At 42.5% G+C, this 25513-nt stretch overlaps 2 protein-coding genes across 2 annotated transcripts in view; both read left to right on the top strand.

The window, feature by feature from the left end:
* LOC310995007 (protein NLRC3-like) overlaps window positions 1–10508 on the top strand; it is a gene marked incomplete at its 3' end in the record, with an annotated part of 34180 nt that extends 23672 nt beyond the window's left edge. The window contains exons 8-9 of the mRNA XM_083983937.1: window positions 8766–8952; window positions 10416–10508. Coding sequence (XP_083840063.1) covers window positions 8766–8952; window positions 10416–10508 — 280 coding nt within the window. The remainder of the gene's footprint in view (window positions 1–8765; window positions 8953–10415) is intronic.
* LOC310994498 (protein NLRC3-like) lies at window positions 1367–7518 on the top strand (the record flags this gene model as incomplete). Its single annotated transcript, XM_083983207.1, has 4 exons — window positions 1367–1399; window positions 2814–4372; window positions 7019–7186; window positions 7473–7518. 4 exons carry the CDS (start codon window positions 1367–1369, stop codon window positions 7516–7518), a joined length of 1806 nt encoding a protein of 601 aa, XP_083839333.1.
* Window positions 10509–25513: the final 15005 nt, after the last annotated feature.

Here is a 25513-nt window from a genome sequence, read left to right as displayed (position 1 = left end):
AAAGCTTGGCTTCTTTTATAGAAATCGTGTGTGTTTCTCTCTGCGAGTGCGTAAATTGCTTGTGTCATCAACTTTCCTACCAGTAGTTGACTATGGAGATGTGTTGTACATGTGTGCTTCGTCCAAAAGCCTAGCAGCTTTGGACACCGTATATCACAGTGCATTAAGGTTTTTCACTGGCTGTGGTCGTCTCACTCATCACTGTCAGCTCTACTCGATGTCCGGGTGGCCATCTCTGAGCACCCGGAGAGAAACTCATTGGTTGCTTATGATCTATAAGGCTCTCCTTGGTATGGTTCCTTCCTACCTCTGTTCACTCCTCCGTCAAACAGAAAATCAATATGCCTTAAGGTCCAGTGATATGTATTGTTTGAGCATCTCTAGAGTGCGGACTGAATTAGGGAAAAAAGCGTTTAGTTATGCCGCTCCATTAACATGGAACAACCTCCAGGCTCAACTGAAATTGTCTGAACTTGTATCTCTTGGTGTATTTCGACACTTCTTAAAGGTCCGACAACAAAAATCATTTGAGCGGTGCCTTTGCTGACCAACCTTGTCACCTTGACCTCCTGCTCCCTGCACTTTTTGTTTTAACCTCTATTGTAACATGGCCCTATTTAATATAATGTAATATTGTAATGTATATTGTAATGTATTTTGTATTTTATAATGTTGACGACGTGTGCTGCTGCCCTCTTGGCCAGGTCGCCCTTGAAAATGAGATCTCGATCTCAACGGGTCTTTTACCTGGTTAAATAAAGGCTAAATAAATAAATGTGAGAAACATGGAAATGTTAACAACAGCTGAAGGAGGAAGCTTAGGCAAGGGAGGCAGGGAGAGCAGACCAGCTTAATGGGAGGACTGGATGGTAGACTGGTTCATAGGAAGAGAGGACAGACCAGCTTAATGGGAGGACTGGATGGTAGACTGGTTCATAGGAAGAGAGGACAGACCAGCTCAATGGAGGACTGGATGGCAGACTGGTTCATAGGAAGAGAGAGCAGACCAGCTTAATGGGAGGACTGGATGGCAGACTGGTTCATGGGAAGAGAGGGCAGACCAGCTTAATGGAGGACTGGGTGGCAGACTGGTTCATGGGAAGAGAGGGCAGACCAGCTTAATGGAGGACTGGATGGTAGACTGGTTCATAGGAAGAGAGAGCAGACCAGCTTAATGGGAGGACTGGATGGCAGACTGGTTCATAGGAAGAGAGAGCAGACCAGCTTAATGGGAGGACTGGATGGTAGACTGGTTCATAGGAAGAGAGAGCAGACCAGCTTAATGGGAGGACTGCATGGCAGACTGGTACATGGGAGGGGAGGGCAGACCGGTTTAACGGCAGGGGAAAACGAGGGGCAGGGAGCGATGCAGGCGGCAGTTGGTGAGGTGCCGGATCTTGTAAACTGAAGTCACAGTAGAAGTTAAAGCAGCTGATGCAGAGAGACTTTTATTTAGAAAAACCAGAAACCGAACAGCTGAAAGAGCACAATGATGAATTTAAAGAGAGGAGTAATCAGCGTTTCCTGTCTGTGACTGTCTGAGCTTCTCCACAACATGTAGTGAAGCTCAGGTGGAGCTGCTGAAGCTTCTGTTGTCAGCTTCAGTCTCCTCACACTGGACCAGAGCTCCAACACAGGTTCATTAGAGCCACAGCAGCGTCTGGATCAGGAGCTCATTAGGACTCTCTCTCTCTTCTTTCCCTCTGCTCCTCTGGTTACCGAAGCCCCGCCCCTTGAGGTGGTGAACCAATCAGAGCAGAGATGTTGACCTGTGACTGAGACATGTTGTTGATACAGAAATGTCTTGACAGAGAGAAGAGGAGCGGTGTCTCTGTGGACGAGCAGCTGTCCTGCAGTGGACAAAGACCCAGAACCAGAGGTGAGCTGCAGACAGCCAATCAGAGCAGCTGTGGACAAAGACCCAGAACCAGAGGTGAGCTGCAGACAGCCAATCAGAGCAGCTGTGGACAAAGTGAGACTGAACATCTGTCTGCTGATGTGGTCATTTGTTGTTTTCTCCAGAGTCATTGTTCCATCACAAAGCACTGACATTTCAGATGATGATTCAAACCTTCTCTTTGTTGTCTGTAGTTTTTCTGTAGCTGATGAAAATAATCTGATCAGATTGTCAGACTCTCTGTCTTCAGTCTGACTCTGTCTCTTGTCTCTCAGCAGATGGTGGTCTGCAGGAGGTTTTAGATCAACATAAGATCAGTCTGAGGAGCAGATGTGAACGAGTGACTGAAGGAACTGAGGGAACAGGAAGTGGAACCCTCCTCAACAGGATCTACACTGAGCTCTACATCACAGAGGGACAGAGTGAAGAGGTTAATACCCAACATGAGGTGAGACAGCTGGAGACAACGTCCAAGAAGAAGACCCTCCATGACACTACAATCAAGTGCAACGACATCTTTAAAGACTTCCCTGTCCAACAGAGAGAGGACGTCTCTACGGTCTCACCTGTCCAACAGAGAGAGGACGTCTCTACGGTCTCACCTGTCCAACAGAGAGAGGAGGTCTCTACGGTCTCACCTGTCCCACAGAGAGAGGACATCTCCACAGTCTCACCTGTCCAACAGAGAGAGGACGTCTCTTTCAACTTTTTTGACATAATGAGACGTATATTCTCTAGATATTTTCTCTCTCCGGTCTCATCTGTCCACCAGAGAGAGGACTTCTCTATGGTCTCACCTGTCCAACGGAGAGAGGACGTCTCTACGGTCTCACCTGTCCAACAGAGAGAGGACATCTCTAGGGTCTCACCTGTCCAACAGAGAGAGGACGTCTCTACGGTCTCACCTGTCCAACAGAGAGACGTCTCTACGGTCTCACCTGTCCAACGGAGACCCATCAGAGTGGTTCTGACCAACGGCATCGCTGGCGTTGGAAAAACCTTCTCGGTGCAGAAGTTCACTCTGGACTGGGCCGAGGGCTTGGAGAACCAAGATGTCAGTCTGCTGGTTCTGCTTTCGTTCAGGGAGCTGAACCTGATCAGAGATCAGTGGTTGAGTCTTCTCAGGCTGCTCCATGTTTTCCATCCAACATTACAGAAGGTCACAGCAGAGCAGCTGGCTGTCTGTAAACTTCTCTTCATCTTTGACGGCCTGGATGAAAGCCGACTGTCACTGGACTTCAACAACAGGGAGGTTGTGTCTGATGTCACACAGACGTCATCAGTCAACGTGCTGCTGACAAACCTCATCCAGGGGAATCTGCTTCCCTCGGCTCTGGTCTGGATCACCTCCAGACCTGCAGCGGCCAATCAGATCCCTCCTACATGTGTTGACAGGGTTACAGAGGTCCGAGGCTTCACTGACGCCCAGATGGAGGAGTACTTCAGGAGGAGGTCCAGTGATGAAGATCTGTCCAGAAGAATCATCTCACACATCAAGACGTCCAGGACCCTCCACATCATGTGTCAAGTCCCAGTCTTCTGCTGGATCAGTGCTACAGTTCTGGAGCACATGTTGACCACAGACCAGAGAAAAGAGCTGCCCAAGACCACGACGGACCTGTTCTCACACTTCCTGCTGGTCCAGACAAAGAGGAAGACGAACAAGTACGGTGAAGGACATGAGACGAGTCCACAGGAGCTGACGGAGGCCGACAGGGAAGTTCTTCTGAAGCTGGGGAGGCTGGCGTTTGAACAGCTGGAAGAAGGAAACATCATGTTCTACCAAGAAGACCTGGAGCAGTGTGGTCTGGATGTCACAGAGGCCTTGGTGAACTCAGGACTCTGTACTGAGATCTTCAAAAGAGAGAGTGTGATCTTCCAGAAAACAGTCTACTGCTTTGTTCATCTGAGTGTTCAGGAGTTTCTGGCTGCAGTCTACATGTTCCACTGTTTCACCAACAGGAAGACACAGGTCCTGGAGAACTTCCTGGGAGAACAACATGATGGTTTAACCCTGGATGTCTTCCTGCAGAGCGCAATGCAGAAATCCCTCCTCAGTAGAAACGGTCACCTGGACCTGTTTGTTCGCTTCCTTCATGGCCTCTCTCTGGAGTCCAACCAGAGGCTGTTAGGAGGTCTGCTGGGTCAGACAGACAACAGTCCAGAAACCATCCAGAGAACCATCAACAACCTCAAGGAGATGAAGAGTGATGACATCTCTCCTGACAGAAGCATCAACATCTTCCACTGTCTGACGGAGATGAAGGACCAGTCAGTTCATCAGGAGATCCAACAGTTCCTGGAGTCAGAGAACAGATCAGAGAAGGAACTCTCTGAGATCCAGTGTTCAGCTCTGGCCTACATGCTGCAGATGTCAGAGCAGGTTCTGGATGAGTTGGACCTGAAGAAGTACAACACATCAGCTCAGGGACGACGGAGACTGATCCCAGCTGTGAGGAACTGCAGGAAGGCTGGGTAAGTCCAGACAGGATCAATATAATTATTGATCAGTGGATCAGATCAGTGGTTTAATTAAGCTCAGATAAACCCAGTTTTCATTGATTCTCATTCTTCTTAGTTTGACTTTAAACAACGACAGGTCAGTTGTGTTTTTTCTGGAGCTGTTGTCAAAGCTGTGAGCTCCAACATGGAGATTCTTCAGTTGGTTGGTTGGTTGTTGCTGCTCAGTGAATAAAAACACATCTTTAGTGTTTTTTGTTGAGTTTATTTTGACTTTTTGGTTTGATTCAAACCTGATGAAACAAGTGAAAGCAGCTCCACTGATCTTCCTCCTCAGTGTTTCCAGCTGTTGGTAGGACTGTGTAGTATTTAAGCTGTAGTGTCTCCAGAGGGAGCTGTGTGCAGTCTGATCAATGTCCTCAGGTGATGTCACCTGAGTCTGTGTGGGCGGAGTCTGAAGATGAGGTGAAGTTGGGGGGGGCTGGTCGTTTACAACCCCCATCCTCACTGTAAATGACTCCTATAGGTCAAAGCTACGTTGTGTACGTAGTGTGAGTAAAGTGACTCGGTCACTGCAGTCAGCTCTGAACTTTTTACCAAGGCAACAAGATCTAAGGTTAAACTCCGCTGTTGGGAGGGGCATCACCTGACAGACTGAGCCCCTCCCTCTTGTGTTGAGGAGAGAGGAACGGTCAGATTGAACTCTGCCTATAACAGAGGTTCAACTGGCCTGGAGCTGGTGTTTCTCATCTCCAGTGAATCCAGTAGCATGTGAGCAGCAAACATCATCTCCATCAGTCTGTTGTTGTCATTTATTCTCATTCTGCTGCTCCTCTCACACACTGCACACACAGGTGTGTGACTGACTCACTATGGTTGTTATATACTAGGGACGGGAACGACACGGGATTTGGATTGTCGATTGTCGAGGCCCATGTGTCGACTTTTTGTCGAATTGTCGGCCCTTTTTTTTTTTTTTTTTAACAGCAGCAGATATGCGGGCGGCGGCGGTGGCGGGCGGGGGGGGGTTGGTGGCTACACGTGCTTTTGTTGTGGTTTATTAACGATGCTGTCGGCACAAGCGGACGAGGCAGCACGCATTCGGTTTCTTTCTTTTTTTCCGTGCATGTCCGCCGTCCTCTACGAAGAATGCAACCATTGCATCCACCTGTTTTGCCCGTGGTTTTGCCCTTTTTGCGGAGCCGGACTCGTCGTCAACAGCACCATCACCTAGACTGCAGGGAGCCCGGACAGCTGATGGCTGATCTCTTAACTCTGTCGCCTGTCAGCATGCGCGCACATCCGTCGCATGTGAAGCAGAATGAGGGTCAAGTAGCTATCCCATTTAGAAAAAGTGGATTTGTTTCATTTAAAATATTTTATTTCATTAGGGGAAAAGTGGCACTTTCTGCTGTTTATTTGAATAGGAAATATTGAAAGACAAAATGCAATTTACACATGGAAATCCCACAAGCCCCGCCCCCTCCACATTTCGACACTCCATTTTTCTTGTCGAGGGGAGCATGTGTCGATTTTTTGTCGATTTGTCGACAAAAAGTCCCATCCCTATTATATACTTTATTTTTGTATTTTATTTCTAATGGGCCCATGTACAATATTACACACAGGCTAGGAACTGAAATCTAGTGATATCATTGGATTAGGGTTGTCACAAGAACCGATACTACTACCGGTACCAATTCGATACCAACACGAAAAAAATTATTTGATACCTGCTTTTTTCTGGTACCGTAAGAACCGAATATTACAACTTCTCCCTCGGCGAGCCGTGTCAGTTCTTGGCAGAACTGACGGGGTCTCACACACACACACACACCGGCCGTGTTGGGTCCGAGATTCAACAAAACAGGTGGGGTGGGGGGCAGTGGCGTGGAGCGGTGATCTGCTCCGTGACACTAGACTGACCGCCGCGAGTGCTTTGACACGGGGCCGGCACTGCAGCACCCGCTTATGGTTGAAACAGCAGAGATACGTGCTTCCATGTCCAACCCAGAAACGCCACTTACAACATCGGAAAAAGTCGCTTTTGACCCAAAAAAAAGAAAAAGAGAGAGCGAGAGAGACCTGCCATGCCGTGTAAAAAAAACTAAACAAAAACTGACAGCGACGAGTGAGTGTCACGACTTCCTGTATCTGGCCCTTCAAATTAAAAGTCTAGCCTTTCATATATATATTTTTGCTTGGTCGACTATTTGGGGGGCAGCCCTATTCAATTCTGTGCAAAAAGACATTGAAGCACAGATACTTGATAGTTTGTAACAGTAAAATAAGTAGTGAATTTAAAAGTACATGGGTCCTGTTTTTTTTGTTTGTTTTTTTTAAATCTTGGTATCGAATTAGTTTTGAGAATCGTGGAAATTCACAGGTATTGGTATCAACTACTGAAATTCTGGTATCGTGACAACCGTACATTGGATGTTGTTGAATAGAATTAAAGAAGAGGAAGCCTCAGAGCTCCTTCAGGAGGAAAGAGACTCTTTTTAAAAAGGGCCCAGCCAATCAGGTGCAGGACCAAGCCATGAGGATCATCCCAGTGAGAGAAGATGAGCTGAACCATCCCATCATCATGTCCCACCATCACATGCACCAACTGTGTTTTCACTATTTACATAACAGATTTGATGTTTTCTCTAATCACAGACTATGTGACTGTCGACTCTCAGAGACTCACTATGAAGTTGTGGCCTCAGCTCTGAAGTCCGACCCCTCCCACCTGAGACACCTGGACCTGAGTAACAACAAGCTGAAGGAAGTGAAGGTTCTGTGTGCTGGACTGGAGAGTCCAAACTGTAGACTGGAGACTCTGAGGTTAGTTGGTCTGTCGTAGTTTTTTTTTGTCTGTATTCAGGTCAAATGTTTGAAGCTTCACTTGGTTGAGGATTTCAACAAAGAGCTGGAGAAGAGAAAGGACAGCAGATTGGAGATTTCTGGAAACAGCAAAGGTTTCTAGGGTTCCAGTTGATTTCCAGCTGGTTCTTGAAAACAGAACCAATTGTTTCCATTTTCACTGTTGATCATTTTATTCTTGGTGTCTGTTCAAACAGATTTACAGGCTTCAATGTTCCACAAAGAGCTGATTGTCCTTCCACTGTAGATGTGACATGTGTCTGAAAGGCTCTGATAGGGCTCAGGCTCTTTGAGGCCCAATAACAGAAGAACACAAGAACAGAGGGACAAAGTCCCTCTACTCATTTAGACACTGATCATTGATCAGGACACATCTGATCCATTAACACTGATCTGATCTACATCTTTTATTCTTTATTCAGATTGAGGGGCTGCAGATTGTCAAAGATCAGCTGTTCTTCTCTGAGCTCAGCTCTGAAGTCCAACCCCTCCCACCTGAGAGAACTGGACCTGAGCATCAACGACCTGCAGGATTCAGGAGTGAAGGATCTGAGTGGTTTTCTGAAGAGTCCAGACTGTAGACTGGAGACTCTGAGGTCAGTTCACTGACTGTTACTGTTGTAGATCTTAGATCTTTGATCCACAACTGAACCTGATTGATCTTCACTCAGAACTTGAATCATTGACTTTGATGTGATGAATGAAGGACGTTTGAAATAGTTGTTGTCTCATGTTTCCACTTGTTCTTCTCTCACACTCAGTACATTTACATGCAGAGCTTAATCAAGCTATGCTCAAAATTCGATTTTGGCGTCAAGTCGGACTTCTGTCCTTGTCTCAATATACATGCAACTGAGAAAATCGAATAACTGACGGGGTCCGCCCCCTCATGCGGCGTCATCCGTTGCTTCAGCGGGGTTAATACGCCGCCTGTCCTGTTGACTTTTCCGTCACCTCGTAAAAAACTGAATATAAACAACGTAGTAAACTTAATAATAAATTCTCAACTGCAGTTCCCGACCAGACGCGCCAGTCTGGGACGGATTTGCGCTGAGAATAGGATACGGGCTTCCTTTTTTCCTCTCTCTCTCTCTCTCTTTTTTTTTTTTTTTTAATAAAACACTCTTACTGGTCGCGCTGTGTAAAATGCATTGAATTGGTGCTGATGGGCGGCTTCTCTGCTCCACTTGGTGCCGTACTGTTGTGGAGCATGCGCACATGCATTGTCCAGTTATACTCCTTCACTTTCAGATCATTTCACTCAGTCTGATCAATAATGTCTGTTCACTTGACTTTGTTCACAGAGATGATACCAGAGACCAGGACCAAGAAAGACCTTAGTCCTGGATCAGGACTGGTCCTTTAGACTTTGATCCAGTTCAGTCCTGAATCAAAGTATTGGAGTCAGTGTTTAGTCAGTGATCAGTCTGATCAGATATTGATTCTATATTGACAGACTGTCCTGAGGTCAGCAGCAATGATCAATCAGTTTTGACATGAAGAGGTGAATGAATGTTGTTCTTCTTTATTCTTTATTCAGATTGTGGGGCTGCAGTTTGTCAAAGATCAGCTGTTCTTCTCTGGTCTCAGCTCTGAAGTCCAACCCCTCCCACCTGAGAGAACTGGACCTGAGGTTCAACGACCTGAAGGATTCAGACCTGAAGGATCTGCGTGATCTCCAGAAGAGTCCAGACTGTAGACTGGAGACTCTGTGGTCAGTCAAGTCTGTAGCTGTTTCCCTCCAGATCAATCAACTCATGAAGGAAAAGTGTTTCTGGGCAGTTTAACTGGTTTCTGGAGTTTGTTTTTTCATCATGTAACTCAGATCCACAACAAGACATTTAGACATATAGACATATAGACATATAGACAGGATGTCATAGCTGAAGGTCTAAATGTTCCAGCATCAGGTGAAGGTGTTAGGATGAAACCAGGAAGTAGGAGCCAGACGTCCTGTTGCATCTATCACTCATATCAGATTGACTAAGTCCATGTTGTTGATGAAGACACAGCAATACAGTGTGAAAAGGTGTGAAGGTGGTTCCACCCCCCCTCTCTACACAATGTTACAGGAAACAGCTTCACTCTCACTACAGGCCAATGTCCACTCACTCAACTACTGACTAACAACAACTGACACATCTGGGGCCTCATTTATCATTGTGGATACACGTTTTTTTACACGCTCTTTCCCCCATTTTGTGCGTACGCACTTTTCTCCGCCTAATTTGGGATCTATCAAACCAAAACCTGTCGGGAGAAAGTGCAGAAATTTATGACCAGTCCGACCATGGCGTACAGGCATTTACACGCTTTTTGAAGAACAGGAGGAATTGGCGACGCCGCTGCAGAGTCAGAGAACTGCAGTATGCGAGGGAGAGAGGAGCGCGGACACTCTTTGATGATAACCCCCCCATCATTTTAGGAAAAGTCACAGACTGGTGGACTTCAATGTTTTTTTTATTTTTATTTATATATAGCTATGCACAAATGAAAATCAAAGTCGTCCAGTGAACGGCAGTTGGGGGTTAGTGGAAAGGGGTGCAAAGTAGTACTAACTGGCAGTGGAAACCCTGATTTAAATTATTATGACATAATCTAAAATAAGGGGCAGAATAAATATGATTCTTCTTCTTTCTGTTCTGTTTCATTTAGATTTGGGAGTTTTTTGTTTTTATTGTAGCCTTTCAATGCAAGATGATGTTTCTGACTGATATTGCCGTGTTACCGTGTATCTCGCTTTCAGAGAAATTCCGCTTCTTTCTCCGCTCTCCGTCCATCTGTTGTCTTCACCGTCTTCCACTGACGTCATTCCACACGTTTCCAGAGTGCACATGGCTACTTAATATGCATGTACTGATTTGCATTGACCATATATTCTTGTGTGGGGCCGTTTAGGGGGCTGGGTATGAGGCGTGTTCTCATCCACGCTTTTCTCAGGTCCGGTGTGATTTATCAAGGGAAATACCGTGCAGCCGTGTGTACGCGGAGTTTGATAGATCTGAAAAGAGTGCCTATATTTTTTGGTCGTACGCACATTTTGCCTTTCCGTCGTACTGAAAATTTAAGAGGACTTTTACACCCTCTTTGATAAATGAGACCCCAGGTCTGAACAGGACTGAAGTGGCTGCTGCATCACTGACTCAACAGTTTGTCATTCATCACCTCTCCTCTGTCTGTGTGTTTGTAGGTTGTATTGAGTCCACAGCTTCTTCACCAGTTCCTGCCAGATGAACCAGAGGAAGTGGAGGAGACTCCAGCGCTGCAGTCTGAACTGATCTGAGAACAGCTCCACTGTCACACACAGAGTCCAGTCCACCATCGTCCCTGTGTGTCCTCTGGACCTGACAGAGCATCTTCATTGTCTCTGGACTTAAAGCTCATGAAGCTGCTCTGAGCTTCACCTGTCAATGCTCCATTGCTGTGTTATGTTCTCCCTCCCTGCCTGAGGGGGGCGCTGTCCTTTGCCCTGTTCCCACTGGGCCTTTGTTTCTTGATTGGAGCCCAGTCTGATGTGACGATGTGACGATGGGAGAAGCAGCCTGATTCACCTGCTGCTGGGAGCGGACATGGCTTCACCCAGCTCTCTGCAGCAGACTTTGATTTGAAGCTTTTACTGACTGTGAACGTTGAGTTCGTCCAGATTGTTGAACACTCATAACAACAAAACAATTCACTGGATGAAGGTCATTTAATCATGCCACCTATATTCCATCAAGACAAATCAAGTAATATCAGTATATCTTGATTGTGTTACTTGAAGACCACACAGATCTGTTGTGTGAATATGCACATTTACCTCATTTGCCTTTCATTGAATTCAAATATTTGTAGCTAAATATTTGTAGCTTGCCTACTTAGTCTAGTCAAATTAATTTAAGTTAAGCTATAGGTCAAACACTAAACACAGTTCAGTCTTGTATGAACTAATTAAGGTTTTGTCTGTTAAACTAATGTCAATCTTGTTGTTTTAGTGTTGTTTTCATTGTTATTGTAGGCATTAATTTTAATTAAGGTATCTGTGTTTTTATGCTGTTCTTTTTTAAATGTTTTGTCTTCATTTAAAGCACATTGTGTTGTCTTAGTATGAAATGCGCTGTAAGTAAACATTTTTAAAAATGAAAAAAAAAAATGTAAACATTGAACACAGAGTTAAAAGCAGGAGCAAAGAAGAATAAAAAAGTTAAAAAGTAAAGTTTAAAGTTGTTAAAAAGGGCTCAGCTATAAATGTGTTTAACCTGGATCTAAAAGTGTTTGCAGTTGGGGCTGATCTCAGGTCTGCTGGTAGTTTGTTCCAGTTGTTGCAGCATAACAGCTAAATGCTGCTTCACCATGTCTGGTCTGAACTCTGAGCTCCACTATCTGACCTGAGTCAGTAGATCTCAGAGCTCTACTGGGTTTAGACTCTACTGACATGTCATTCATGTAGTTTAGACTCTACTGACATGTCATTCATGTAGTTTAGACTCTACTAACATGTAGTTTAGACTCTACTAACACGTCATTCATGTAGTTTAGACTCTACTAACATGTAGTTTAGACTCTACTAACACGTCATTCATGTAGTTTAGACTCTACTGACACGTCATTCATGTAGTTTAGACTCTACTGACACGTCATTCATGTAGTTTAGACTCTACTGACACGTCATTCATGTAGTTTAGACTCTACTAACATGTAGTTTAGACTCTACTAACATGTCATTCATGTAGTTTAGACTCTACTGACACGTCATTCATGTAGTTTAGACTCTACTGACACGTCATTCATGTAGTTTAGACTCTACTGACACGTCATTCATGTAGTTTAGACTCTACTGACACGTCATTCATGTAGTTTAGACTCTACTAACATGTAGTTTAGACTCTACTAACATGTCATTCATGTAGTTTAGACTCTACTGACACGTCATTCATGTAGTTTAGACTCTACTGACACGTCATTCATGTAGTTTAGACTCTACTAACATGTAGTTTAGACTCTACTAACATGTCATTCATGTAGTTTAGACTCTACTGACACGTCATTCATGTAGTTTAGACTCTACTGACACGTCATTCATGTAGTTTAGACTCTACTAACATGTAGTTTAGACTCTACTAACATGTCATTCATGTAGTTTAGACTCTACTGACACGTCATTCATGTAGTTTAGACTCTACTGACACGTCATTCATGTAGTTTAGACTCTACTGACACGTCATTCATGTAGTTTAGACTCTACTAACACGTCATTCATGTAGTTTAGACTCTACTAACATGTAGTTTAGACTCTACTAACATGTCATTCATGTAGTTTAGACTCTACTGACACGTCATTCATGTAGTTTAGACTCTACTAACACGTCATTCATGTAGTTTAGACTCTACTGACACGTCATCCATGTAGTTTAGACTCTACTGACACGTCATTCATGTAGTTTAGACTCTACTAACATGTCATTCATGTAGTTTAGACTCTACTGACACATCATTCATGTAGTTTAGACTCTACTAACACGTCATTCATGTAGTTTAGACTCTACTGACACGTCATTCATGTAGTTTAGACTCTACTGACACGTCATTCATGTAGTTTAGACTCTACTAACATGTCATTCATGTATTCTGGACCTAAACCATTCAGTGATTTGTAAACCAGTAGCAGAACTTTAAAATTTATTCTGTAGCTGACTGGCAGCCAATGTAAGGTCTTAAGAACTGGGCTGATGAATTTATGGTGCACGTATAAGAATTATGTAGTATGCACATACTGATTATATGTTTTGATTATTTTGTCATTAAATGTATTTTGTTGTTGTTGTTTTATTTTATCACGTTTTCTGTCCTCCCTTATGTTTGTGATGTTGACGGGTTGTATGTTACTGCCACCTGATTTGTGTCATTTGTTCTTAAAAGTGTCCCCATTAGGAGGAGTGGTGGTGGTGGTTGGGTTAATAAAAAGAAGAGAAAAAAAACATGCAATACCTTCCTCACACATCTAGTAAAACATTTTTATGTTTATACATTTATCATTTGTATATTAATCTGTAAAAATGACAAGCTGCATTTTTACAGGCTTCACTGCACTAAAAGTTACTACAATTGTATTGAGTGGTTATAATGTACAATACAACTGATATTTTACCACAAATAAATGTATTATTATGTTTGAAAAAAAGAAAAAAGACCTGGGTTGATGTGATCTGATCTCTTTGTTCTGGTTCAAACTGCAGCTGCAGCGTTGTGAATGAGTCCAGTCAGAGACTGTTACAGTAGTCGAGTCTATTGGAGATGAAACCATGAATCAGCTTCTCCTGAACAGTTTGGGACATAATGCTAGAAACACGGTCCAGATTGTAAAAAACGGCAATTACCCTTTAAGTTGATAAAAGGCTGATGTGGTGACTGGTTTGATCTGGCTGTTGAAGGTCAGATCTGAGTCTATCAGCACGCCAAAGTAAGACCCGGTCTTTAGTTTCTAAAGACAGTGACTCAAGGTGTTTACTGACAGCAACCCTCTTCTCTTTATTGACAAAAACAATGACCTCAGTTTTTTCTTGATTTAACTGAAGGAAATTTTGGTTCATCCAGTTATTGACTTGCTCTAAACAGTGACACAAAATTCTACTAACATACATAAAAAAAAACAACAGCATTCAAAACCATTTTATAATTTATGTAACATTTGGTTTTAACATGTGTAACACCCGTCTCATGTAACTATGGGCTGGGCCTGGGTTACTCTGATGATATTACCTTTTTCTATGCTTATATATAAATAAAGTATGAATTACTAAAATGAACACCACACAACAACACTTTCAATGTAAATACTCTTTTTAGTTGTAGGTATTTTTATGTTCAAAATATGTTATTATGTATTATATGTATTATGTATTATTATGTTATATGTATTATGTAGTGTTACCATTTGTTCTTGTTTTGTTTTGTTTTATTTTATTTTTCTTGTATGTGTTTTTGCTTTTCTGTCCTGTTTTGGTCATGTTTTGTTGTGTTGTTAGGTTTACTCTGTCATTTGTCTTTTGTTTGTCTGTTTTTTGGGGGGTCATTGTATTGTCGGTTTATACATTGTGTATGCCTGTTTCCATTAAAGAAAAATAAATAAATAATAATAAGTAAAAAAAAATGAAATAAAGCACTTGCGTTCAGTGAAATAATTAATAGGCTATTTAACAGAAATTATACCCATTTTATGAACTGTTCAGTCACTTGTAAGTAACACATAAAATAACATGAAGCATGAGAAAAGCAACTAATATAATGGACCCAGCTCGCACACACTCTCTCTCTCTCTCTCTCTCTCTCTCTCACACACACACACACACACACACACACACACACAGTCTGTATAAGTCAACCAAACCCCTGCTGCAGGCCTGTGTTGTAGCTTTGGCGCGTTGGGGACTAAAACAAACTGGCCGCTTCACTTTCAGTAAGTAAAAACAAAATGCACGTGTAAATAATGTACTCACGGCTGCAGACGGTTAGTAGGGGAAAGAGGGAATGAGCCGGTCACCGACAGGCTGCAGCAGAATCTCACAGTCCCCATGGCAACACGACCCACAGCTCTCATCCACACAGGAGACACGCAGAGCCGTCCTAGTCCACAGCAGCTTCTCTCCTTCATGCCGTCACAATGTCCGTCTTCCTCTCCTAGATACACACAATACAAGTCCACAAGCTGATCACTGCAAAAACTCTAAATCTTTCCAAGAATATTTGTCTTATTTCTTTTGTCAAAATGCCTAATTTCTAGTCAAAACTAAACTCTTTCCACTTAAAATAAGACTCATCACCTAAAAATGAACTTGTTTTCAGATAATTTTCACTTGTTTCAAATAAATCAATTGAAATAAGTAGAAAAATCTGCCAGGCAAGTTTTTTGTGCTTGTGATAAGAAAGAAAAACTTGCTTCACTATTAGATTTTTCTACTTATTCCAAGTGAAAATATGCATGAAAGAAGTAAAAAGTGTCTAAAAACAAGCTGCTTTTTAAATGTAATGAGTGCTATTTTAAGTATAATGAGATTGTTTAGACTAGAAATAAGACAAATATTCTTGGTAAGATTCTGCATTTTTGCAGTGTATCAGGCTGATTTAGCATGGGCTTGTTTTAACCAAATACATTTATAAACAGCAGAGGGAAAGCTAAGCAAATGTGAAGCTAGGCTAAAGCTAACGGCTAGCTGCGGTTAGCAATAAAAGTCCGTGTTTACACTGTAGCTCCAGCTTAGTGACAGTTTAGAGAACAGTCATATGCTCAGGTTTACCTCTCAGCAGTTCACAACAGTTCCTAACATCAGGAAATAAGAACTTCAGTCCTCTGAAACGCTCCGACTCCGACTTGTTGAGCTAACTCCTGTCTCCTGTCTCCTCGCTCTGCTCTCTCTGAACCACAACATGGCGCCATCTCTCACCCCCTCACCTCAAACTGCTCTGTGATTGGCCGGAGTCACCGGAGCTTCACACAAGCCAATCATATCAAAGAAATTAGTGATGACATCTCTCAACACAAATAATCATGTGTAAATGACAGAATGACTCATACAACTCAAAACATTATATCAGCATGAACTTACTGCTTTTTTTATATGCAATGAAATGAAATGACATTAACTTATATTACTTATATACTTAATACTTATTTTTTCATATTTAACTTATTCTGTATTTTAACCATATTTATGAATTTTTAAATACTTAAATACACAATTAACTTTTATGAGTCATGAATCTGTACATTGTTTATATATTGTCATCAAAATGCATGCATTATTTTAGCAAGGGCTACACCTACAACTGTCAACATGCAGTTTATCTCAGCTTTCTCTCCTTTTATCTCATGCAATGTCCCTTTAGTTATCACATTAGTTGCCTACTGACCCACAGGCCTCAGTCTACATTCATGCCACCTGAGAATACAAACCAACAGTCCAACTGCAACCACACTGTTGTGAAGGACAGCTGACGCCAACTTCAAAACTGAGAGACCAAGAGGATGAAATGAGGTTAAATAACAACAGGTAGCCTACATTTACAACCATTCCACCCACAGCAATGCATGTAGGAGACTAAACAACTTTCTTTTACAACAATGTTCACTCAGTCGACAAGGATTACACAAATGGAGACACTCTGATCTCCTGTGGACCAGAACAAACAGAAATGTATGTAGGAGAATAAAACTGTTGGAGTTGTTTAAAAATTCCCCTCAAAGGTATAAAATCATTACATGGCTGATTAATGAGCTATGAAATGCGTGTGTGCGTGTGTGTGTGTGTGTGTGTGTGTGTGTGTGTGTGTGTGTGTGTGTGTGTGTGTGTGTGTGTGTGTGTGTGTGTGTGTGTGTGTGTGTTTGTTTGTTGGACTTTGACAATATAGAGAAAGCAGGAAGTAACGTCGCCATGGGAACTCAATTCAGAACAAATCTCCATGTTAGTGAACGGGACTCACAATTTTATTTTGTGATCCGATTGAATTGTGTTTGTTGTAAAACTATTATAAAATAAAATTCCAGACAGACTACAGGTGACGTCACAGACCACACGCTGCCACCTACAGGACTCACTCGGTACTGCAGCCGCTTCACATGCTGTCTGGAAAAACAAGAATAGAATCTATCACGACACTTATGACTGTAAATGATTTCAAAGTTTCATTATTCAAGTTTTAATATTTTTTTTATTTCTCAAGCCGTTTGCAAGAGTGATAAACGATGATATAAAACAACTACAGACTCATTTTCTGTCAATAAAGCTATGGATTATTTGTTGCCTATATTATATCAATTCTTTCTTATATAAAATAAAAAGGTTGAGACACTGCACAACAGAAGAAATGTCACATTTACCTTTTTTATTTAAAAAATCTTTGACATTCCAGTGTTTCTGTTTTCCATTTTCTAACAAAAGAGGGTGGTGAGATGACACTCCAGATTGTCAACCATTTTTCTGAACCTCAACAACACATGTGGTCAGATCACAAACATCTTCTCCATTCAAACAGATGGGTTCAACACTTCAAAAAAGAAAAAAAAAGACCAGAAAAAGGCATTTGTTAGCAGATGTGATAGTGATTGTATGCATATACAAGACTGATGGGAGGGGAGGATTCACCGTGTGTCACAGTTTCACATCGCTCTGCCAAATTCTTCAAATTGTAAAAGAAAAAGAGAAGAAAACAACGAGCTGCAGTGTGGCAGTCGTCCGTCAGTGCTCCTGGCTGAGATCTGTAAACGGCCTCACTGTTTGCAGATTATAATTCATTGGTTATTCCTAACAGTAGACCATAATTTTTCACAAAACTGAGAAGATGCCGAAGCCGATGAAGTTGTTTGGAGTCGGTGGTGGGAATGACAAAACATAAAACACAGGACAAATCTGATAGTTTCTACTGCAGCTGCTCTTAAAAACACACCGACGTCCTCGCTCGCTCGCTGCTCTTTGAAAAGGCTGCCGAGACTTTTATTTACAATTAGACCTGGGTCAGAATCCTCTCAGCGATCTGGTCTAAGATCGAACCAGAACTCATGTGTCGCAATATAAAGTCTAGAATCTGGCAGACCGGGTCCATTTCTGCCCACGAAGAGGAAGAGGAGGAAGAAGAAGTTCTTATCAGGGTCTCGTTCCTTTTACCCCGTTTAAATAAAGTAGTTGCATATTGATGCTTTTATCTCACTGCTCGACTGCAGAGTCGGAGGAAACAGAAAATATCCCGGAGTTGGTGACATTCATAATTAGATGAATCACATACAGAACGATCATCAGTCCAGTCTCAAAGGATTCTGAGTGTTTGATTCATGCCCAATTGTCCTCTCTTTCTTTGTGCTGGAAAAAAAAAACAATTAGGAAAAGAAAGTTACAGGTAAGAGGGAAAACGACAGGAAAGAAAAAGAAAAGGGGAAATGGGAGAAAGAATGGAGGTTATTTTTGTGTTGAAACGAAGTTAAAGGAAAAGGGGAAAAGGAAAGTAAGGGCAAGCAAAAAGACAGGAGAAACGAAAAGAGAAAGGGAAAAGAACTGGGGAAAGAAAACAAAGAGGAAAGGAAAAATGAAAAGGGATGAAAAGTTTCTTCTTCGTGTTGAAGCAATCCACACTTGTAGTGAAGTAAAGTTGTGGGAAACGAAAAAGGAAAAGGAAAAGCAAACAAAAAGGGAACAGGACAGGAAGGGAAACGGGGAAAAAACAAACAGACAACTCATGTTTTCCAACGTGCATTATCGGACAAACTGATTAATCCAGGTGTGTCTGACCATTGTGACTCAGACACACCTGGATGAATCGGTTTGTCCAATAATGTAAGACAGGAAACAAAGGAGCAGCATTAAGTTCAGGAAGTAGTGCAGCTGTGAATTGAGCCCATTAGAGGGCAGAGCAGGACAAGAAATGAAAGACACACAATGTCTGAATTCAAATCCTTCATGAGCGGTGCTTTGTCTCCGCTGCCGTCTTGGAGTTCAAAGTTTCAGTGCATATCAATCTGAGAGCAGCGGTGTAAACAAGAGGCATGTTAACACAAACCAAGAGAGAAAGACAAAGAGGTAAAGAGAGAGACTGGTGGAAAAATGTCCTATCAAGATTGTTCAGGCAAGATTTGAGCTCACAAGCTTGGAGTTGGCAAATGAACGGCTTCACCACTGAGCTACAAAGAGCCAAGGATGAGCTGAGTTTACACTGTCATGAATACTGTCAGCATTCACACTAATAAAGATTTGAACTGGGCGTCGCGTGGCGTAGTGGTTAGAGCGGGCGCCCCATGTATATTTTATTTATTTTATTTTTATTTAACCTTTATTTAACCAGGAATAATCCCATTGAGATTCAGAATCTCTTTTGCAAGGGGGTCCTGGCCAAGAGAGCAGCACAGTACATCCACATTTAGACAACATCAACAAAACAAACATAAAAACAGCTAAAACAATAACAGCAAATCACGTCAAAACATTATAATCACCAGCTGCGTTCGGCAAGAGAACATGTGCACTCAGCAGTCAAATAGTCCATGATCCTAGCTTTAAAATCTTCCATAATTGGGAGATAGCCTAATCCAATTTAAGATGACTCTGTAATTTATACCAGGACGAGGGTGCAAATGCTTTGAAGGCACTTTCCCCAAAGACAGTCCGTGTACGAGGAATAGTATACATTATCAATCTATCGTGCCTGTCCTGGGCACAGTCCTCGCTGCAGTCGGCCCTGGTTCGAGTCCCGCGTCGGGCGCCATTTACTGCGTGTCATACCCTCTCTCTCTGCCTCCCCGTTTCCTGTCTGTCTCAACTGTGCTATCCATAAAGGCATTAATGCCAAAAAAATAAGATTTGAACAACATTCACACTAATAAAACAGCATAGAGATTTGAACCTGATTTCCTTTGAAGAGGGAGGAGCCAGAGGTTCTGACGGCATTTTAGACTGGAGAGAGCAGAAGAGACTGAGGGTGAGTGTTAACAAAATATTCCTCTTCTCATTATTTGTATTAATAGTAGTAGTATTATTATTGTTGATGTGTCAGAGTGTGTGAATCAGTTTGTCCCTGTGGAGTCAGACATCGTCTGTCTGTCTCATTCTTGTCAGCACATACACCCTCCGCATTACCTGTAACCGTTGCAACTGTTTGTGTTGTCTTTTGCTATACAAGTTGAATGAATTATTATTATTATTATTATTATTATTATTATTATTATTATTATTATTATTATTATTATTATTATTATTATTATAGTTATGTTTGTTTTTGATCTTTTGAATGATAACGGGGACCTAGCTACCTATGAAGAATTAATCCAACAAAAAGGATTAGACATTTCTCGCTCTATGCATTCCAGAATACTCAAAAGTATACCTACTAGTCTGTTGTCTCTGGACAAACCTGTTCTGTACACACCTTTCTCAGGAATGATTTCCTGCTCTGTGGCTTGGTGGAAAGATTCTTGAGAAACGTTCATGTTCATGTTTTTACTTCTGTTTATAGTCAGTATCCAAATTTATTTCATTGTTGGAGAGTGATCTTTCCTGACATCAGTAACAATGTCTGGACTGAATTTAATAGATTTTTGTCCCCAAGTCAAATAAATAAATATACCCCTTTATGTTCCTTCTGCAATAAAGAGGTTGAGTCCTTCTCTCCTCCAGTTGGTAAGTTGATGAAAGTGAAAATAAAGTCTGCGACTTGGTCGGAAGTTTCAAGACAATACACCGTCAGGTCCCTTTATGAACCTCTGCCAAGCGCCTCACACACACACAGACACACACAGACACACACACAAAGTAGCCATAAACGCACCCACAGAGGACGTAGCGTATCCATAGCAACCAAGACTCCAAAACGATCTCACCTCTCTCTCACCATGAAACACACTCCTCTTGTGGACGGAGGGAGGGGGTGTTGACAGGGGGTTGACAGAGGTGACTTGTCATGATGTCAAGTCAGAAAGTCGGAGCTCTGAAATGAAACCCGAGCTTCCGACCTGTAATTTCCGAGTTCCACACCATTTAATTCATTTTTGACAACTCAGAGCTTGTTTTTTTTCCCGACCTCCGAGTTGTTTTGTACGCAGCATTGAACTTGTCCTTGAGTTTGTCCTTGGTGAACAGACTTGTTTCTTCATTATTTGTGTGTGTGTTTGTGTTACTTCACAGTCAGTGTTGGTGGTTTCCTAACTGAAGTCCTGAAGAGGAGTGTTAATATGGAGGAAGAGGGGAACGAAGCAGCGTCTCCAGGATCCATCTGTCCCCCTGTGAAGGGTGACTGGTCCAAAGATCGTCCTCTAGACTTCAGTCCTGGACCTGGACCCTCAGAGTCACAGTAAGAGACCTGCTACAAACCTGTGAGCCTCCAAACTGTCTCTGTAACAGAGTTCAGTTTAGTGCTTCACAGTGAAATCAAAAAAGACCAAAATACACAGTATAAAACAAAAAAGACACATTAAAAACAGGTACATTAGAACATAAGAACATACTATAAAAGCGGTTGCTCCTCCTTCTGTGTGTCGGCCACAGAAGGAGGAGCAGTTGTGATCTAAAGTCCAGCAGTAAACAGGATCATTTTACAGCCTGACCGTTGAACTTCAGTGTGTAGCTACAGTCAGTGACAATCAGTCCTTCACTAGTACAGTGTGTGGTGCTGAACGCTGATGTCACAAGTTAGTTAGTTAGTTAGTTAGTTAGTTAGTTAGTTAGTTAGTTAGTTAGACTTTATTATCCCCCTGGAGGGCAATTTGTCATGCTACCAGCAAAATATACAAACAGGGAAACAAAACAAAAACAAAAAAACAGCACACATTCAACCATCCAGTCCAACATTAAAGCTCCAGACAACAGTTCCTCGGGGAGACAGGCTCACAGTAACTTATTACTGAGGCCAATTTTGATTGGCACAAAGGAACTTTTGAATCTGTTTGTTCTGAGCCGAGGTACTGACGACCAGACAGCAGGGGTCTATATAGGGAGACCAGCGGGTGGGCGGGGTCAGACAGGATCATGTTTGCCTTCCTGGTCGCCCTGGTAGCCTACTGTACAAAATGTGTCATGTTTATGTGAATTTGTCTGCTGTATTTGTGTTGTTTCCTCCCCATCAGTGTTTTGAGAATAGCTCACTACCTCATATTTAAGTTAAGCTTTATTGTGATAGGCCAGTTTGGTCACATGACAGTTCAGAGTTTGAGCGGGAAAATGCATAGCCTCTAGCTACTACACGCGGTCTGCTTGCATCTTCAGCTGGTATCTTTTTCCTCCCGCTGCTTGTGTCTAGGAAATTATCGCTTGTAAGTATTGTCCACCATTCTTAGTTAATTATGACCTTACACAGATTTCAATAGTGTACTGTAAATATTGAAATATTATAAAAACGTTTGTTTTATTCACATGTAGCTAAATTGTGCTAACATTGTGCTAACGTTGTGCTAATGTTGAGCTAACGCTACGCTAATGCTAAGCTAACGATTAGCCTACAGCTATTTGTATTATCATTCATGTGAATGCATTATGTTGGCTTTGTAACAATACAGTAATTGTCATTTTTTCTGTATCATTTCAGTTTTACAAAAAATATGTTTCAAGACCTCAGTAAAGGCTCTTCAACTTCATTCACGCCTCTGAGTTTCTCTTGGAGCTTGTTCGCTATCTGTCAATTTGTGTAGTCACACACTGAGGACAGAATAAAATGTGATATGAATAAAAACATGTTTGTGTTGTTGCAGAGGTCAGAACCACCGACTGAGAGCAGAGTCTCCAGGATCCATCTGTCTGTCCATGAAGAGTGACTGGTCCAAAGGAGAGATCCCAGACTTCAGTTCTGAACCTGGACCCTCAGAGTCTACAGGATCCATCTGTCCGTCTATGAAGAGTGACCGGTCCAATGATCATCCTCCAGACTTCAGTTCTGAACTTGGACCCTCAGAGTCACGGTAAGAGACGCTTTCTACTGTAAACTGAGCTGAAGATGATTCAGTCATTAGACTCGTGTGAAGGAAACAGAGAGAAACCAGGAACCAGATCCATCAGACTCTGTGTACGATCCCCACGTCTGAGCCTTTAAACTGAAGTCACAGTAGACGTTAAAGCAGCTGGTGCAGAGAGACTTTTATTTTGAAAATCAGAAACCGAACAGCTGAAAGAGCAGAATGATGAATTTAAAGAGAGGAGTAATCAGCGTTTGTCAGCGAGTGTCTGAGCTTCTCCACAACATGTAATGAAGCTCAGGTGGAGCTGCTGAAGCTTCTGTTGTCAGCTTCAGTCTCCTCACACTGGACCAGAGCTCCAACACAGGTTCATTAGAGCCACAGCAGCATCTGGATCAGGAGCTCATTAGGACTCTCTCTCTTCTTTCCCTCTGCTTCTCTGGGTGGGGTTGCACCAGTTTGGCGTATCTCTCTACTAAATTCAGGATTTAGTCATTACTAAACCAAAACCCTAGCTATTTTGCAACTATAGTTGTTTACTAATGGGTTGCACCAGACCAGTTTATGCAATCCCGTATCTAGTAGATGTGTAAGTGGTTACCAGTCGCATGAAGTGATGACAACAACTCGGCTACCCAATCAGCGTGCTGAGCAGAATGTACACAGGAACAGCTGGGCGCTTTTATTTGACTCAGACCCATGCTCAATAGCCGGAGCTAGTGTTAGCATGTCCGTGATCCGCATTATCTGGTCGCGCCTAAACCTCAACCGACAGTAAATATCAAAGTGATTGTATAGTTCATCTAAAGGGTGGATTTGTCTCTCAAAACCGGTTTCCTAACGGCAGGTTCTCTATCTTGTAAACCAAGCTCTAAAAAAGCCATTATCAGCTAGTTGCTGTTTTCTTCAGTTGGTTTTGATCCTGTGTCGGAAAACTAGGAAACAGTTACACAACCCTTAGGGTAAGCCGGTGCATATTCTCATTAGTCCAGGTCATAGTATTTCAAAGGAGGTTAAATCGATTGTAAAAATAGAAAAACCGTCCCTCAACAGGGGAGGAGGTCTGAGACACCACCTATCCCCAATTTACAATGCTGCCCTTTCATCCCTTCCCAGGAGACTCAACAATCTAGCCTCAAAGAACAACTACTGTTCACAAGTGGCAAGTGACTCCAACGACTGTCGTTAGAACACAATAGGGCACTAACGAAGTCGAAACCAACTTCCCACCAACGACTGTCACTCCAACTACTGTCGTTGGCACTTGGAGCACAAAAGGGAACCAGTGACATCATCACCCTTGTGAAACGCCCACACAAGAGGTTAAATAGTGAGTCTCCACACCAGATAGTTGGACCAGTCCCAGCCTGGTCAGCTGCGTACATGAACTGATGAAGCCTCTTGGATGAGAGGTGAAACGTCTTCCTAGACAAATAACTAAGTCCAGTTGCTTTCGATTTAACCTCCTTTGAAATACTATGACCTGGACTAATGAGAATATGCACCGGCTTATTGCAGAACAATTTGGGGTGGCTACCCTTAGAATGGTGCGGGAACATGAAAGGTTGGCTCGGAAAATTGCAGATTACAGGAACCACCTACGGTTCAGTCTGAGATGCAGACAACAAAGGCTTACACCAACTAGCCTACGCTTGAATTCCACTATGAGAGGGCATAGAGTGGAGAAAATCATGGAAAAGGCTCAAAACCAACTCCTTAACGAACGAATAAGACAGGTCAACTTCACTATCGAGGGGCTAAAAGAGAAAACTGACCACTCACTGCTTAAACTGAAAACACTCTTACCTGGCTCCATCATGGAGAAAGTTGTGGATTTCACCCAAAAGGCACAACTATCACAACATAACAAAAGCAAAGAGAGACAAACCAAGAAATTCCGCAATTTACAATCTCGACATGTTGACAATAACACAGAAATACTCACATGGGGGCAAAAAACTGACCACTCAGCACAGAAAGAAACACAAAACAGATGGGTTAAGAATGTGTCTGACAGAGAATTCACCCAACCTGAGAAAGAGGTCCTAGCCAAAGGCTTGAACTTCGCCATGACACCGAAAGAGCTACCTATAGTGGATTTGATTACAGCTACAGAATCTGCTATAAGGAAAAACAACTTAACCGGAACTGAGGCAGATCAGCTAAGGTTAAAAGTGTCAGCGGCGGTGGCCGAGGCTAAGGTCCCCCCCTCTAACCTCACCTTTGAGGAGAGGAAAGCAGTGACGGCTCTGAGCAAAGACCAAAACATTACAATCCTCCCAGCAGACAAAGGTAGATGCACAGTTGTGCTCAATACAACTGACTACCAGGCTAAGATATCTACACTACTCAGCGACTCTAACACTTATGAAACTCTGAAACGAGACCCGACCAGTGGCTATAAAAAGAAGGTGATAGAATGTCTACAACAATTACAAAAAGAAGGGGTCATTGACAAAACACAATACTACCGGCTTTATCCCCAGGATTCAATCCCATGCCTATATGGACTCCCCAAAATCCATAAAGAAGGGTCCCCGCTCAGGCCCATCGTCAGTAGCATAAACTCGGTCACTTACAACATAGCCAAACACGTAGCCAATATCTTGGCTCCTTTGGTGGGGAACACCCCACACCACATCCAAAACTCTATAGACTTTGTGGGTAAAGTCCGGGACATACAAATGGAACCAGATGACACTATGGTATCCTACGATGTGACTTCTCTTTTTACCTGTATTCCAACTATGGAGGCTTCGGCCACAGTAAGGGAAAGACTCACACAAGACAACTCCCTGCAAAACCGAACAAAACTCAAACCCGAACATATTTGCCAGCTTCTGGATTTATGCCTGAACACCACATACTTCCAGTTCAACGGCAAATTT

Source organism: Trachurus trachurus, assembly GCF_905171665.1.
Source record: "Trachurus trachurus genome assembly, chromosome: 12".
NCBI lineage: Eukaryota > Metazoa > Chordata > Actinopteri > Carangiformes > Carangidae > Trachurus > Trachurus trachurus.
The sequence above is the reverse complement of the archived record's forward strand: the minus strand, read 5'-3'. Positions and strand labels throughout refer to the sequence as shown.